The 18,900-nt window shown below is 34.4% G+C and overlaps 1 protein-coding gene across 21 annotated transcripts in view; it reads left to right on the top strand.

Annotated features, from left to right (window-relative positions):
• The window catches only part of GPHN (gephyrin), a 535,403-nt gene that overhangs the window by 373,540 nt on the left and 142,963 nt on the right, over nucleotides 1-18,900 (top strand). For all 21 annotated transcript variants that reach the window (XM_086320195.1, XM_086320194.1, XM_086320189.1 and 18 more), the window contains one exon: nucleotides 14,636-14,678. In XM_086320195.1, the coding sequence (XP_086176321.1) occupies nucleotides 14,636-14,678 (43 nt within the window). The remainder of the gene's footprint in view (nucleotides 1-14,635; nucleotides 14,679-18,900) is intronic.

Below are 18,900 nucleotides of genomic sequence, written 5' to 3'. Positions count from 1 at the left end.
GCTAAGAGTCCGACACAACTGAGTGACTTCATTTTCACTTTTCACTTTCATACATTGGAGAAGGAAATGGCAACCCACTCCAGTGTTCTTGCCTGGAGAATCCCAGGGACGGGGGAGCCTGGTGGGCTGCCGTCTATGGGGTCGCACAGAGTCAGACACGACTGAAGCAACTTAGCTGCAGCAGAGTTACCTACTTGGGCTTTGCTTTATTGAGTCATTTATCCTGGTAGATGTAGTCATATTATGTCATTGCTTTAATTTTTTTTTTAAATCGCTCTGTTAAAAATATCCCACCCATAAAAGGAAATTTTGCTACTTGAGATTAGTCATGATGTAATTCAAAATATTTTCTTACATACACAGTCTTTAAAGTTTTGTAAGCAATGCCTTTGACTTTAAAAGACAATTTCAGAACAGGGATGATACTGGTGTTTTTAGGTCTACAATGATATTTTAAAGGTTGGTGTAAGAAGTTTGAAGGGAGAAATAATCTGTAAGAATCCCCAGTCCGTTATTTATTACCTTATTTACATTCACCCACCTTATTATTATATACAGTTTCCTATATTTCACCCTCTTAATAATTGCTGTTAAAATTAATAAGTGTATCTCATTTTACTGTAAAGGAACAAAATGGGATGAACATAGCTGCTCTTGTGTTTAATATAGTGACCCAAGCATATATTGTGCCTAAATTTTAGGCCTGTTAGTTCACAGCAGTATAAAAGAAGTAATCTGAATGAATGAATTAGCATAAATGAATTAGATACCTCTAATTTACAAGTAGCATCTCTACCTGTAAAATTTCTAAGTCTAAAATACAGTGACCCTGTGAAAAGACTTAAGTATATGTGTGCCTTTTTTAGCTTAGATGAGTTAAAATGTAATGCTAATGCATCCAGGGTTGCAATTTATAAAGCCAGCTTAACAACTGTTCTATGATTATAGACTGTAAACTAATCCTGAGTATCTTATTGCAGATATGTATGCAGAGGAAGGACTGAGGAAGGATGTGTTGATGGTTCAAAATAAATCTATCAGCAGTTGACTGAGACTGAATTGAACAAATACTATAATGGTCAATCTATATTATACTAAAAGGTTTGAATTTTAGAATTTCTAAAAAAGTCAAATGTCTATCATTTTCAATGACACTTTCTATTTCATTTTCAACAACTTTTGTCTTGTTTTTCACATGTTCAGTAAAGAATATAGATAAGAAAAGAAAGGTGGCGGGAAAAATCACCCTGATCTCTCCCATGTTATTTGCTATTAACATTTAACAGAAAGAAGTAATATGGGTGGTGAATTTAAGAAAAGAGGAGAAAGTAGGCAGTTCTATAGAGAATGTAAATAAAGAATAAAGAAGCATGTATAGAAGGAAGAATTATTACTGAAGAATTCCCTATGTGGAAAAATTTTAAGAATAGCTAGTGTATAATAGATCTAAGAGTTGGAAAATTCTGTGCATGTGTTTCTGTGGAGTTTGACCTGGCTATATTCCTCATGTAACAACTGAGCAACGCAAGGCACTGCAAAGCTACTTGAAACAACCCTGAGAAGAGCTGAGGGAGTAAATTGGCTAATGGTGAAACTGTCAACATTAGTGGTTAAAATTTAACAGCATTCTCAGTCCACTATATATTTAGTGAAGAAAAAAAAAAAGATGGAAAATACTTGGATTGAAACCTTGGCATTTGTATTCTTAAAATAAAGAGGGCAAAAGGATATACAGATGATCCCTAATTCTAAATGTAAAAAATCTAAGCCAAAATATTTGTGAGTATAGTCAGTGTTATACCAATGCCCTTCGGTAAATCAGTTCCCTCTTTTCTTTTTTTACAGTTCTCATGTTTTAATTAAATATATCAAATACATAGTAAAGAGTATATCTGACAAATATCCATACACCGACCAGCTCAATTTAATAAATATTAAGGTTGTTCTCTTTTCCTTAAGAATTTTTCATGACCTGAATCTTGACAAGATAAGGTTTATATTCAAACTGAGTTTTCACTGGACTTGGATGAAAAAGAAAACTACACATGTGTATGTGTATTAAGATTTGGAAGTCACATTTTTAAAAGAATGAAAATTTCATAAGAACTTATGCCATTTTTTCAATATAGTAAACTTATTTTAATATTATGATAACACAAATGCTGAAGTCCACTTAAAAGTAGCTACAGTAGATATTTCATATAATCTTAGAAACCAAGGTTATACACTAGGAGAAAAACTCAAAAAAAAAAAAAAACCACAAAACTAGAACTCGATTTATGGACATAAATTCAATTAATAGGTATACCCTACCCATGTCAAAAATTTATCAGGTAGAATTGTGAAAGACTTTGAAATGAATGAAAAAGATTATTGGCTGTCTTATCTAGATCCTTCTGGGTCATCATCTCCTTTTATCATCTGAGCTATTGTGTATTGAATTGTAGTATTTTAATCCATAGAAATACATATTAAATCCAGTGGGAGATGCAACTAATTTTTGCTCAATTAATGTGTAAATTCATTTTGATATTACTGATATTCCATATATGTGTATTTTTTCTCTTTTGAACAAATTAGACCATCTTTTTGGTTCTCTCATTAATTAACACTAGATAAAATCTTTAACAGGTTCATTTTATAATTGTATGAGAGTCATGAGTTTTTCTTTTTAAAAAAATAACTTTTAATAGTTATGTCTTCTCTGTAAGCTAAAAGTTCAGTTTTAATGGTAATGAATTTTCTGCCTTTCCTTTCCTTAAGCCTAGACATCCAAGCTTCCCTCATAGTTCATTTGGTAAAGAATCCGCCTGCAATAGGAGAGACCCGGTTCGATTCCTAGGTCAGGAAGATCCGCTGGAGAAGGGATAGGCTACCCACTCCAGTATTCTTGGGCTTCCCTTGTGGCTCAGCTGGTAAAGAATCTGCCTGCAATGCAGGAGACCTGGATTCGATCCCTGGGTTGGGAAGATCCCCCGGAGAAGGGAAAGGTCACCCACTCCAGTATTCTGGCCTGGAGAATTCCATGGAATATATAGTCCATGCAGTCGCAAAGCAATGGCAACCCACTCCAGTACTCTTGCCTGGAAAATCCCATGGACGGAGGAGCCTGGTAGGCTGCAGTCCATGGGGTCGCTAAGAGTCGGACATGACTGAGCGACTTCACTTTTCACTTTTCACTTTCATGCCTTGGAGGAGGAAATGGCAGTCCACTCCAGTGTTCTTGCCTGGAGAATCCCAGGGACAGTGGGGCCTGGTGGGCTGCTATCTGTGGGGTCGCACACAGACAGAGTTGGACACAACTGAATTGACTTAGCAGCAGCAGCAGCAGTCACAAAGAGTCGGACACAACTGAGTGACTTTCATCATCATCATCATCATGACATCCAAAACTTGAAAATGGAAAGGACTGGTACACTGCAAACAAGAGTCTAACAATAGTATCAAGCTATATCTGTTAACTGTTTACTTGGTTAGGTAATGAGAGACTTGATACTTGAGTTGGTAGCCCTTCCCTTCTCCAGGGGATCTTCCTGATCCAGAAATGCAGGCAAATTCTTTACCATCTGAGCCACCAGGGAAGCCCAATATGCACTACATGTGGCTGCAGTATAAGGCTTCAAAATACTTAGCTCTTATTTCTAGGCCTCAGGGGAAATTTCTAAACATTTTCTAAATCATTACTGCTTATTAATATGTTTTAGAAATGTTTACTTACTTTTATATATCTTCCATATACCTTATGAATACTATTAATAATTAAGCATTTAGAGAAATAAAAGTCACAGCTTTTTAAACTGATGCTGTGTTTAAAAAGAAACAACAGGCCCAAAATGGAGTTTTGTGCTAAGCCCTACATCAGCAAATCAAGGATTAATACCTGAACATCCAGTTTCAGCCTCTCCCAGGAATGTAACCTTTAACTAGTCAGTCTGGGATTTCCTGGCTAGCGGCACTGGTGAGGCAAACCACCTGATAGATAGCTGCCTTCCCCCACCCTTTTCCACCACCCCCAAGTAAGGTGGTTGTTGTTCAGTCATTCAGTCGTGTCCAATGCTTTGCAACCCCATGGAGTGCAGCACGCCAGGCTTCCCTGTCCTCACCATCTCCCAGAGCTCACTCAAACTCATGTCCACTGTGTCAGTGATGCCATCCCACCATCCTGTCCTTTCTCGTCCCCTGTCGTCCCCTTCACCTCCTACCTGCAATCTTTCCCAGCATCAGGGTCTTTTCTAATGAGTGGCTAAAGGATTGGAGCTTCAGCTTCAGCATCAGTCCTTCCGATGAATATTCAGGGTTGAATATACCAAGGAAGGTAGCCTAACAAAATATTTTTGTCTTGTCTTACCACCTTTCTGCCTCCAAAAACCTTCTATTTGTTCAGCTTCTCAGAGCTCCTTACTAATTACTGGTTGGGATGCCGCTCAATTCATGTAATGTTGAATAAAGCCAAGTAGATCCTCAAATTTTCTCAGTTGAATTTTTTTTTAACAACTACAATATAACAACCTTTGATTTAGAAAGGTAAACAGTGCAGCCATACTCTTACATGGTATATTATACTCAATAAAAATAGTAATTTGTTTTGTTTTAATGAATAAGTGATATGACATGACATTTAAGAATGTTAGAGGAGGCAAATAATTTTTCATGTATCTATTTGATATCTTTGCTGAGATATCTGTGATTCTAATTAACAAGAGGAAAACGAAAGTTTGTTAACATGTGTACCTCGTGTTTACTTGGGAGCTACCCAGGAAAAAATAGGTAACTCCCTAAGATAGCTTAAACTACCAGTTTAAATATTATCCTCAACTAAAGACAAATGGAAGATGGGAACAGGAAGGCCAGTTACAGACGGATTACTGGGAAAAGTTCGGTGAACAGGTATAAGGGTTGTTACACAGATTAAATCGGTGCCTTCTCCTTTGACAAGAATACCTTGTGATTTCGAGTCATCCTTCTCTTCAGGTCCAGAAGACTGAGACTGTAGTATAAATGGAAATTTGTTTTATAAATGTAAATTTCCCTTGCAAAAGGGTAACTTGTACTCTGTGTCAGAGCTTCTTTTATGTCTACTCTTTCTCAAAATAATCTTTATGCCAAAGAGCCACATTTTGGGTCAGCATTTCTGGTACTACTCTAAGAATATCAAGGAGAATCTAGTTAAAAACTCAGCATTTCAAAATTCATGGTTAATGAAAACTAATATGGTTTTCTGTCAAGTATTAGAAAATGGTAATAATTACAAGTGCTCAATAATTCAGGTTTTTATATTATTGACTGGACCTATCTTGTACAAGGGCCTTATTTCATGAGATTTATTAGTTCTTTTAAAATTTCTATTCAAATACTTACCTAAACTAATGTTACTTGATCTTATTTATGAGAGCTGTCAAAATCACAAAAGAAATTAGACAGCTTTCTTTATTACAGATCTAGAATACCATCCAAGCAAAAGAATGATAATAATAACAACAAACTTAGTAATAGCTAATACTTATACACTGTTGAGTCTGGGCCAGATATTCTTCTAAGCAAACACCTTATTTCATATTATCTCATTTTCTTCACAACAAACCTATGAGATATTTATTGCTATCATTCTCATTTTATACATAAGAAAACAAAGAGATTATGACCTGTCCAGTTTTAACAGCTAATAATGATAGAGCCAAAAGATTCAAATCCAGTTTGGTTCCAGAGTGCTACTCCCCAAACTGCCTTTACATCAGTTTTTCTTCACTCCTACATTCACATGCCTGTTCTAAATGGTTTTCATTGCTACCAGGAATAGTCAAGAGCAGAAAGTCAATGAAAATTCAGGTGTGATTAGGAATACAGTGATTGCTGTTGGTAAGTTAGAAACATAAGGTTTTCTACTAGTGTTAAGAGAAATGGATTTAGAAGTCAAGAGGGTTAAGTTCCGTTACTACTGTACTGTATTATCTAAAGCCAGTAACAATCCTGGCTTTTTCATCTCTAGAATGAAGGTAAATTATTCTGTAAAATAATCATTTATTCATCTGAAGATTGAGATGAATAATATTTTGAATAATTCAAAATCCCTACTAGTCAAAAAATATTTAGGTTTGTTTTATTATATATGTGTGTGTGTATGCATGTGTGTGTTTATAATTAGGTAGTATATTTTCCTCATAATTATCATGATCAACATTAAAATCCTCAGAACAAACATAAACTCACAAATATTTTTGGTACCAAGAGAAGACCAACCTGGGATTTCCAAATTTTCTAGAGGTCATTGAGAATGACTCAATTTAGAATTAAAGCTTTAAATGGGAAATACTTTAAGAATATTCACCATTGATGTTCAGATTAATTTTCTGTTGAGTTATGGTGTGATCAGTTCTATTCTTCTACATGTTCTTCCTATTATATTATTCTTTGAGAATAAGGAACTTGCCATGTTTCCTATAAAGCAACATAAAGGCTTCTCATTTTACATGGTGATTATTCACTTCACCAGCTGTGTAACCTGCCATAGTTCAACTTCTTTTAGAAGAGGTTAATACTGAAAGAAGATAAATTCTTCATGTTTACCTCAGACTTTAGAAAGCTAGGTGGAATTTAATGAGACAGTAGTGATTTAAATGACAGTGGGGAAACATTTAAGACTGGTCCTCTGGAAAAGATTTGTAAAATTATGGTGCTTGTAAATATTGTCCACGTGCCTGCAAAGATATATGTTAGATAACAGCCTTGTTGCTCTCTGCCTGTGATCAACACATGGCTGAATTAAAAAGATAATTAATGAAACACATTCACACTTTGTGTGTGTGTGTGTGTGTGTGTGTGTGTGTGTATGAGTTCACCTTTAGTTAGAGAGTTTGAAATGTGATGAATGTTAAATAATTATTCCATTTAATTATCTAAACCAACGGGAAAATAACAAGTAAAGCAGAAATTTTTTTTTAAGTCTGAGGTTTTTGTAACTTCTTAATAGCCATGTTTCTTTTTTGTTTCTGAGATGGTCTTTTAAAGGGGCAGTTGCTTAATTCAGTGACCAATATTTAATTTTCTTAAAAAAAGAAAGACTTCCTTTATATGTAATTTGATAAAAGGCAGCAGATGGAGGTGGTTAAGGTTTCTTACAGTTACAAAATCCTGGAGATAAAAGGAAGCTTAGATGTTATCTGTTGTAGTTCAAGGTTTTTTTAACCTTTTTGCTTCCATAGACCCTTTTGGGAATCTGGCAAACCCTACAGACTTTGTTTCAGAAAAATACTTTAAACATACATGAAATAAAATACATGGGATTACAAAAAAAATTAAATTGAAATCATGAACAAAATATCTAATAAAAATTATGTAATAATAACACTGCCTTTAAAATGCATTAAATGACAAAATCTAGTATCAAGTCATTAGACACTACTGTAATTTGTAATCTTGGTGACATGAACAGTATTTTTAAATATGCATAATAATTTGATGATTATTATAATAGATTATGTTAATATTACTATAGTTTGTCACCTAATAATGAACTAAAGTAATAAAATTTAATTAGGTTGGTGAATAATTGTAATTTTCCCTCCATTCTAGTGAATGGAATACTCACTTTTATTCACAGGTTCTCCCAAAGGGCCTCAACCTCAGTTGAAACCCCTGGAAACATCTTCATTTTATAGGTGAAGAAACTAAGTCCCATAGAAGTGAGATAACTTGACTAAAATTATACAACACGATATTAGATTAATCCTTGCAGAGGTAACCTCACACTTTACCTCAGTCTTTTTTGACACTTTCGTCTAGAAATTGGCAGTGATAGTCTAATGATTTGTCACTGATTTATGGCATGATCTAAAGCAAATTCTTTATTCTCATTATGTCTCAGATTCCACCTGTATAAAATATAGGTGACTTAAAATGTACATAAGGATAATAATGATGACTTAGATTTGTATTGCTCTTTTTCATTTTACAGTAGTCTTTACTTCTACATACATGATCCTACTTAATTTTCCTCATTTTGTGGATAAGAAAATTAAAATTTCATGATTTTTAAAATTGAATGTCATGTCTAAGTATCAGAAACCATATCACTGGACTCCAGAGGGCATTAAATAAACCAAAACTCTGAGTTCAGTTGCATATTTATTGTGATATCACAAACACAAATAAATAGTCATGAGGCTCAGATGAGCCAAATACTTATACCCTAACTTATCCAGATAAAGTGATGAATGAATAGAACTACAGAACAGAGCTTTTGTAGACCACGTCTCCACTTTTGCAAAAGGAAGTGAGACGAGAAAGAAATAGATTTTAAAAGTCTAAGATTGTAGAGTTGTTGGCTTAATGTTGTTCAAATCAATCCTTTCTTTCTTTTCATTCATGGTAGGCTAAAGAGGCAAGTAATCTGAGGTCCTTTTTCTCTCTCCTCTTAAATTTTACTTTTATGAGTAAATGATATTCAGTGAAGTTTGTTCTTTCAAAGATAGATTACTCTTAAATAAGTTTAATAAGGTAGAGAAATTAATGTCCAAAAGACTGTGATACATCAAATATCTCTATCATTCTAGTGAGCTGACCTATGAGATACAAAACATCCTGTTCTCTTAGGAAATAAGAAATCTTCTTAACCTGACCTAAAACCTTTATTGGACTCCAAATGTCACTATTTGATTAAACTTAAGCAGTATTAATAGTAATCTGTTTTCCTAATTCTTACAGTCATTCTGTAGGTTATTTCTTTGCTATAATCCACATCTTTTTCATGTTATCTCTCAATATTGGCAGGTCCAAATAAACATTTTACAATACTACAGTAATAGCTATGATCGTACTTACACTGTAAATAATAAATTTGAATCTGCTGGGATTGAAAAAATATATAATTACTACAAAATAAACATTCAGAGTTGACAAATATTTACTCTGTATAAAGCACCATATTTGATATAGTAAGAAATATAAAGAGAATTAAAGTCATGGTCCTTTTCCCTCCAAAAATGTACAGTATATTTGGGGGCCTACGTCAGTAATTGGAATGAAAGTAACTATGATAACTCTTACAATAGAAGTTTAGTTAAAAGGCTTTAAGAATTTAGGTAAACTTAAAACTAGATTATGGTAATGATTATACAGCCAGATAGATCTATTAAAAGCTATCAAATGTGTACTTAAGTGAACTTTATAATAGCTGAATTCTGTCTGAATAAGGCTGTTACAGAGTTCAAGGAAAAAAGAAATTCTTTCTAGTTGAGGAACTAAGGAATATTTTTTGCCCCAGATACAATTTAAACTGTATCTTAAAGAACAAATAGTATAGGAGGTCAGAGAAGGCAAATGGCACCCCACTCCAGTACTCTTACCTAGAAAATCCCGTGGATGGAGGAGCCTGGTAGGCTGCAGTCCATGGGGTCGCTAGAGTCAGACATGACTGAGCGACTTCACTTTCACTTTTCACTTTCATACATTGGAGAAGGAAATGGCAACCCACTCCAGTGTTCTTGCCTGGAGAATCCCAGGGATGGCGGAGCCTGGTGGGCTGCCATCTATGGGGTCGCACAGAGTCGGACATGACTGAAGCGAAGCAGCAGCAGCAGTATAGGAAGTAGCTTGTCTAAGGACTAAAAGCTCAGGAGTACAAGAAATAATCTAGATGAGCTAGTTCAGACATTTCTCCATGCCTTAGATTGTATGGTTTTCATTCCTACCAGTATACATATAGCTATATGGCTATGTCATTTCCAAAAAGTTTTCCTCAATTCCTATTGAGAAAAGCATATAACTGTACGTTGAGGTCTTTTTTCTTTCCATCAAAAATAAGAGTTTGCCTCCATGTTGAGCTGATGGGGAAGTTATAATGAAGAGGGTATATAATTCAGAATTATTTCACAGTTGTCAGTGGCTCCACTGATCATAACAACCACTGGTACTTGTTTCCACCTTTATAGTTTAAAATCACTGATATAGGTACTATCTCCTTTGAGTCCCATAACAGCCTTTATTTTTCCAGTGAAGAAAGTAAGATTAAAGGAGGGAGAGCCTAGAGCCTAAAATGATAAAGACATGCTAAAGGAAAGGTCAAGATATTCTGGACTGCTAAGAATAGGATGAGGAAGAGAAAATGGTAATATAAGTAAATGATCTTTAAAAAATAAAAATCTGCTAACTAAATTGTATACCACACATGAATTAAAACACGTCTCAGACAAAAAATAAAGCAGGTCAGGTTAACTACTCTCATCAATAAAAGAAAACCAAAGGTGAAATTTTTTGTAATAAGCCAATACAACCATATTATTGACAGGAACAGCTCATTGTAAAAAAAAAAAAAAAGTCTAATTGACGGTAGAGAAAAGTACATAGGAGTCTTACAGTTTTTAAATAGGTAGTCATCTTTATTATTTGCTTTTTAAAATTTAAATATTAAAATTTAAAACAAACCATTGACATAGAATTTCTCAGATTGTATAAGTAAGCATATATACAGCAAAATTAAATGTAAATAAAGCCAAATTAAATACAGAAGCTTAATTTTTTAATTTAAAATGTAACTGCCAGCCAGTAAAATCGTGCTAAAAATAAAGAGGGCTTTCTTAATGTTCATCAAAGAAGATGATTTGTTTTATTCTTGGCTTTGCCCCCACCTGACCAACTGCTCAGAATCTTTAAATATGAGCCATATTGTGTAGATTTATTCCAAGTATTTTCAAGGAAAAAGAATGCAAATTAACCTGGTGAGCAGCAAAAGAGAGTCAGTTTTATGAAACCTGAGTTGATTAACCTGCAATCAAATGTAGTCTCCATTTTAATATTTATACATCTTTATATTGTTATGAACCTATTCTTAACATGGGTTTTATTTTGTTTCTCTCCTCCCTCACTTCTGTGAAATGCAGAAGGGAAAGGGTGTTTGTTATTCACACATTTGTACCCCACTAACTGGTATTGCACAACTGGCTTCCACTGGAGAGCCCCTGACATCGCAGGGAACGGTGATCAAAATTCCACACACTAGCTTCAAGCTGGGGGCTCGTAGCTACTGCAGCATTGAAGGGGGTCTTTTCCTGGCTTCTTTAAAATAAGCATGGTGATGGGATGGTTTAAGGGAAGAACACCTCTCAAATCACTTGACCACTGCTGCGCTTCCGTGTGTCCTGCTTCCTTCATAACAGCTTGGCACTACATTCTTTCCCTGTATCTTAGTGGGCCTGTGTGTGTACAAGTGGGTGGGGGTTGGGGGTGGGGGCTGTCAGTAGATGCTTATATATTATGCATGCATCTTTCAATGTTAGAGTGATGTGCCTTCCCTTATGTGTCACAGATTAAATCTTCTGTGTTCCTGAGAGATTGGGCTGTCTCTCTCTTATTGTTGTGAGATTCATGTGTTTTGATGTTTACACCCTCAAATGTTCTTCATGTTGCATTAAACATAAGTTGAAATGTTCTCCCATAAGAGTTAGCTTTTCATGTTGGGCTGAACAAGTCTTCATTTCTGTGTAGCAATTCATGTTATTATAACCTATGGCTTTCAATTGTACCTCCCATAATGAAGAGCTGACTTTAAACACTGTGCTATTCTTGTTATGACCTAAGCATAAGGTAAGTCACTTCTCTAACTGTATCTAAAGATTGTGGTTGTTTGTTAAAGTTTCCTCAGCTTTGTTTAAAGCATTTTCACTTTTTTTCCTTACCATTTATTATGTGCTCTTCCCCCTTTTGTTTTCTGTTTCATGGCTTAAGATTTCTTAATGGACAATGTGATCTTCAGCAAAAATTATATATGTAAACACATGTTGAAATGAATTAAATGAGTTATTTGATTTCTGAAAGCAGTCTTGATTAGTAAATTAATTGCCTAAATTTTCAGTAAGTCTCTTGTGTTTTTTATTTCCTCCGTTAACTTTAATGTATTATACTGTTTCTACACATGATTTTAGTTTTTATTTGAATTAAAAGGGGAATTGTCAATACCAAAAATGTTAATTTTAGTAAAATAACGAAATACAGTAGAATAAAGTAATAGATCATCCAAGGCCATACTTTTCATTTTTAATCCTTGACAAATTGGGTAAGATAAAGGAAAACAATAACAAAAAACCATAGAACTCAAGACAGACCTGTATTGCCTTCTTTATAGTCCATATTGTTCTTACAATATGAAAATGGCAACCCACTCTAGTATTCTTGCCTGGAGAATCCCATGGACAGAGGAGCCTGGCAAGCTTTAGTCCATAGGATTGCAAAGAGTCGGACATGACTAAAGCGACTTAACACTGTGAGAACAAAAACAGTAGTTGTTTTTCATCTTTATCCTTTTAAGTAAACCCCATTACATTGTGAGCTAAGCAAAGTCTTCCTATTGGGATTTTATAAAATTAAGTCAATATTAAAAAAACAACCAGTTTCATGGTACAAAAATAAGGGGCATTTATTGCATGCACAAGTATTAAAATGTTTTAATTTAATTTCCTTAATTTTTTAATGTATACTCAAAATCACTAAGCTAATTTGAAAGTAATTTCCCTCAAATTTGAGTCGAATAGCCAATGTAATATAAATAAGAAAACATTGGTTATACAGATGTTGGCAATTTTTGAACCTAAATTCACAGATTTAAAAATTTGAATTTGTTTCATCATCCAAATTTCTCTTTCCAAAAGTGTTTGAAATGTATCATTCTAAACTTATGTGCCACAAAGCAAGACTTGAGTTTCTTTATTAAATTCATGTTATGAATGAATTTTTTGTTTTTTAAGCCACCTAAGGAAGGGAGAGGGTTTTTTTGTTTGTTTTGTTTTTTTATTGTGGTTTTGGTTTGGTTCGCTTTTTTGGTAAAAACAGCTAGTACTTCACCTCCATTTCCATTTACACAATATATAATCTGTTGAAACATTTGATGAGACAATTTGAACTACTCATCTGAACTGCTCTGTTCATTGTAAATCTCTTGTTTCTATCCATACACTAGCTCCACTCTAGATTGGAAGGGCTTAAAGATGAACTCTGGAGGAATAGAGGCTACGACTTAAGAGTAACTATTACTGATCAAAGGAGCTGCTTTCCATTCGCAAACATTGCTTTGCGCTATGGGTTTGGGCTCCTTCCGTTTCTACATCTTGTTGAAGACCTTCTTGACTTCCATTTGACTTCCTTGAACTGTTTTTGTCTTTTAACATTTCCCCCTTTCTTTTCCTTCTCTATCCCAGATTTTTCTCTCACTCTTTTAAGTATCTCTTGTGTTCTTTGAATGGCTTTTTAAAATGTAGTTTATCTCTTTATTAAGCTTATCTATTATTTGTCTATTAGTATTTGTTTCTTTTCTCCTTTAAGGCTGTAGTGATATAGTTAATACTTATTTTCATTCCATGGTATGCCAACTTGCTTTTTATTTTGAAGCAAGTTCATTAGTCATTCTTACTCTCTTGGTATAAATTTTCAATAAGAAATAGCAGAATATTCTGCACTTATATATTGTCCCTTTCTATAAGGCCATAGTTTCTTTTCTATCTTCTAGATTTACTCAAGCCTCTCTCTCTCCTTTTTCTTTTCCTTGCTCTCGTGTCTTCCTTCCTGTATTATTTTAAGTAGTCATTAATATTTTTCCCATTTGGTCCAGAATTGTTATTCAATAAAACTGTAAGTAAAGCATTTAAGAATGTTATCTTCCAGACTAGTTTCTTCATTCTAGTGTATTTAAAACTAATTAAACAATCTGGCCCAAAAGAGAATAACTTTAACATCTGGAATTATTTTTCCCCTTTTTTTCTTTCTTTTTTTTTGGTATGTGTGTGTGTGTTTTTCTTGTGTATGTTTGTGATTTTTTAATTAATGTTGTTCTTTCTTTAAACATTAACACTTGTTTTTTTCAGGGAAGGACAACCATAACCCACCCTAAGTTGCAACATTCCTTTCATAATTTGTTTCATTACAATAGTAGACTGTGTTAAGCAATAGAAGTTAATTTGTTGTGTATACCATTTGGGGCAAGCTGCTGTGGAGTGGGAAGAAGAGGTGTTTAAACTGCTTCCTCTGAAATTAACAAGTGTCAGTGTCATCAAACATGGCTCTTGAATTCATTAGTTTTGCAATATTTAAAAGAATGTTCCACTTTGAAATATTTGAATCAGCATTAGTTTCTGATTAATATATCTACACACTTAAGAACTGGCAAATTAATGACTTTAATTTCATAATTTCTCTTTTCCCCTCATTAACATATGTAACTAAAAATGACTATCAAGGACTCTTTAATTACAACTTTATTACTTGAATTGCATTATTATTTTAGTCAAGAGATATGCACAGTGCCTTTACTATTAAGGAACTGAATTCACAATTGAATATGTGGTAATTTAAATTTTTCCCCATATACTAATTTCAAATACACATCAATTTTAAAATGCCTTTACTTTTACCCTTGTCCCATTTACAGTATTGTGCCCCATTTTTTTTCTAGAAATCAGTCCTTTCTTTAAGTAAGAAAAGGATAAGTTAAAACTATATGGAAAAAACTAACATTTTTATTTACATGTTATGGTATGTGCGATACATAAAGCCTTTGCTCCTAGACCTCAGGAGTTTGCCCATTAAATATGCATACATATCTGTCTGTCTTTGTCATGAGCCCTAAATTACTGAGTTTATGCTCTCTCTGCAGGTCCAGTCCAGGTGCAGCAGCAAGGAGAACATTCTCAGAGCCAGTGAGTATATCATTATTTCAGATGGACTAATGGATTAGAACTTGTGGTTCAGCCAGAAGGAAAGCTAAAAATGACATTTTAGTGAAAGAATGAAGTAAAACAATGGGGAAAGTTAATGTCAAGAATACGAATTTTAGAGCTTTGCCTTCTAAAAATATCGTTATCAATATATTAATGAATATTTCCCTTATACCAGTTGTTTTTGCAAGCTGACATCAGAACTTCGATAACACTACTGGTTAGGATAGAAATGAGCTCCTCTGTGACTCAAACATGACAGCCCTCTTTAATTGCAGCACTGCCAAAAAGTTATTTGAGAACAGACTAAAATAATATAAACACACTAAATGAATCTAACTAAAAAAGAAACAAAGATTCCTAAGAGGATACATCATAATCATTTTGTAACTATGAATTTCTAAAAGATCTTATCTTCACAGGCAGCATGTTTTAGAACATAATGCCCTAAACCAAGGATGAAGAAACCATAATTTTATTTTTCTGTTTTGTCACCAATAACATTTGCATGGAAGTAATTTGACTTTGTGTATTATTTATTTTCCTATCTTATAAGAAGGAAATATAAATAGCTTTTCCTTACCTATATCCTTGAAATGATTTGACATCAATGGTTATACTTTGAAAGCTTTGGGATTCTATGAGAAAAGTGCTGTGTAAATGCTAATTTTTTAGATATTGTTCTCTGTCACTTAATGATATCACTGTCTTCTTCCTGATCATTGTCAAGAAAAGAAGTACAGGAGGGCCATACTGAAATTGGTCCTTACTTATACCACTGGGAGTTTTAGTAAATGGAATGGTTTCTGTTTCCAGCAGAATGTCTGTATTATTTAATAATCAAAAAAAAAAGTCAATGGAAAACTTCAAATAGGTAAAATTTTGTTTTATTTTGTTTACTTTAACGTAAAATTTTCTGACTTCTGTGTTGTGAAATCTGCTACCTTAGCTTGAAAACCTTGAGCTATTAGGCAAACACACTGTTAGTTCTTTGCCCAGAGACTTCATGTTAGAGTTATATAAAAATAAATGCAAACAGATTTGTTTAACTTTTATACTTTTGTGAGTTTTCATAATGTCTGACAGACATGTGAATCTGAGGGAGGCTTTTCAATTATAGAAGATGTAAAGTCCTGTAATTCCTTCTTAAGACCTAAGATTGAGAAAACTAAGAGTCAGAGAAGTGATGATTGAATATTTACTAAAATAAAACAATAGCAATAAATAACATTTTAAAGTGACATTTTTCATGATTGCTGTATAATTTCCATTCAGTGTTGATCCTGAGATGATTGTGGATCATTGACAGTGATAGTGATGATTCAGAACAAAAATAATTTTGTATTGAGAACAGATTTCTTTGAAATTTTTTTCACCTCTGTCATGGATCTTTGTGCTGTTAGAACTGCTTTCATTTCAGTTACGCTCTTACTGACTTGTTGGCTGTTAGTCAGATGGACATTATGATGGTCCATATTTTTCTGTTCATCTTTTCTTAGGATGAAATAGTCATGTAGATGCATGTAGAGAGTCCATCCTACATTGTAGCCTCTTAGTTCTGTGAGTTCTACAAGTTCAAGGTCTTTCCTCTCAATACTGCTTTAATAACTCATGCCTATAACCACACTCAGGACTTTTTCATCATAAGCTATTCTATTTCTGAACTTCTTAATCTCAGTACTTACTTGTGTGAAAGTTGCTCAGTCATGTCTGACTCTTTGCAATTGCGTTGACTATACAGTCCATGGAATTCTCCAGGCCAGAATACTGGAGTGGGTAGCCATTCCCTTCTCCAGGGGATCTTCCCAAGCCAAGGAGAAACAGCTTCACTGCTTATTTTTCCAATTATTTAAAGAAGAATTAACACCAATCTTTCTCAAACTCCTCCCAAAAATTGAAGAGGAAGGAACATTTCCAAACTCATTTCTTAAGGTCAGCATTACCCTGATAACAAAGCTAGAAAAAGATCCTGCAAGAAAAGAAAAATGCAGGTCAATATCCCTGATGAATGCAGATGCAAAAATCTCAATAAAATACTAGCAAACTAAATTTAACAGTACATTAAAAAGATCATTCACTATGATCAAGTAAGATTTATCCCTGGGATGCAATGACAACTCAATATATGCAAATAATAAATGTGATGCATTAATTAACATTAATAAAGTCAAAGAAAAAATCATACAATCATCTCAGTAGACACAGAAAAAGCATTTGACAGAACTCAACATTTGTTCATGATAAAAACTCAACAAATTTATAGATATGGAAAGACTGAGTGATTGAAAGTGGCTCAATCATATCCAACTCTTTGTGAACCCATAGGCAATAGCTTGCCAGCTCCTAGTCCATGGGATTTTCCAGGCAAGAATACTGGAGTGGGTTGCCATTTCCTTCTCCAGTAGAAGAAATAATAAAGGCCATATATGATAAGCTCACAGCTAACTTTATATGCAATGGTGAAAAATTAGAAGCTTTTCCACTAAGGTCAGGAGCAATACAGTGGTGCTCACTCTCATCATTCCTACTTAACATATTACTAGAAGTCTTAGAGCAGTTGGGCAAGAAAGAGAAATAAAAAGCATCAGAATTGTAAAGGAAGAAATAAAATAGTCCATATATGCAGAAGACATGATTTTATATGAAGACAATCCTAAAGACTCTATCAAAAAAAGAAAATGTATCAACAAATTCAGTAAGTTACAGAATACAAAATTGACATAAAAAATTCAGTAGCATTTCTATGCTCTAACAATCAGTTATCTGAAGAAGAAAGAAAATAGCTTCAAAAACAGTAAAATACTTGGGAATAAGTGTGACCACGGAAGTGAAAGATCTCTACACTGAAAACTACAAGACATTGGTGTATGAATTCAAAGACACAAATAAATGGGCAGGTATCCTTTGTTCATAGATTTGTTATTGTTTATTTGCTAAGTGTGTCTGACTCTTTGCAACCCTATGGACTGCAGCACACCAAGCTTCCCTGTCCTTCACTATCTCCCAGAGTTTGCTCAAGCTCATGTCCATTGAGTCATTGATACCATCCAACCATCTCGTCTTTTGTCTCCCCCTTCTCCTCCTGCCCTCAGTTTTTCCCAGCATCAGGGTCTTTTCCAGTGAGTCAGCTCTTTGCATCAGGTGGCCAAAGTATTAGAGCTTCAGCTTCAGCACCAGTCCTTTCAATGAATATTCAGGGTTGGTTTCCTTTAGGCTTCATTGGTTTGATCTCCCTGCTGTCCAAGCGACTCTCAAGAGTCTTCTCCAGCACCACAGTTTGAAAGCATCAATTCTTTGGTGCTCAGCCTTCTTTATGGTTCAGTTCTCACATCTGTACATCACTACTGGAAAAACCATAGTTTTGACTATATGGATTCATAGATTGGAAAAGTTAATATTGTTAAAATGTTCACACTGCCCAAAGCCACTTATAGACAGTAGACTGTACCTATCAAGAGTGCAATGGCATTTCTGTAATAGTCAAATCATATGGTTCTGGCCTAGAAACAGACAATAGACATAGACCAGTGAGACAGAATCAGGAGCCCATTCATAAATCCAGTCATATATGGTCAACCAATATTTGTCAGGGGAGCAAAGGGAGCAATATTCGGTGGAAAAAAGTCTGTTCCATAAATGGTGCTGGAAGACAATTTTTCCACATACCAAGGGGCATGGGGATAGTTTCAGGATGATTTTAAGTGCATTACATTTATTGTGCACTTTGTTTCTGTTATTATTACATCAGCTTCACCTCAGATCATGAGGCATTAGATCTCAGAGATTGGGGTCCTGTGATATCAGTGATCCCAGAGAAGTATAAAAGCTTGTGAAAACAACACTCTTACTTAAAAGTAGCACATGTTTTTCCTTGAAAGGCAAATATTATATCTAAAGCAGTTGAGCCATTGCCCTTGTAATTTCATGAACATTTCAAGTGAGGAGTTCTTTAGTCTTGGTGGCATTATCTTTTGTTGTTCAGTCGCTAAATCATATCTGACTCTTTGCAACCCAGTGAACGACAGCATGCCAGGCTTCCGTATCCTTCACTATCTCCCAAAGCCTCTCAAACTCATGTTCATTGCATCAGTGATGCCATACAACCATCTCATCCTCTATTGTCCCCTTCTCCTCTTGCCTCAATTTTTCCCAGCATCAGGGTCTTTTCCAGTGAGTCAGCTCTTTGCATCAGGTGGCCAAAGTA

This window comes from Bos grunniens, chromosome 10, assembly GCF_055505025.1.
Source record: "Bos grunniens cultivar Pamir isolate PY7600 chromosome 10, Bosgru_T2T1.0, whole genome shotgun sequence".
In the NCBI taxonomy this organism is placed as follows: Eukaryota; Metazoa; Chordata; class Mammalia; order Artiodactyla; family Bovidae; genus Bos; species Bos grunniens.
Note: the sequence above shows the minus strand (reverse complement) of the source record. Positions and strands in the feature narration are given on the sequence as shown.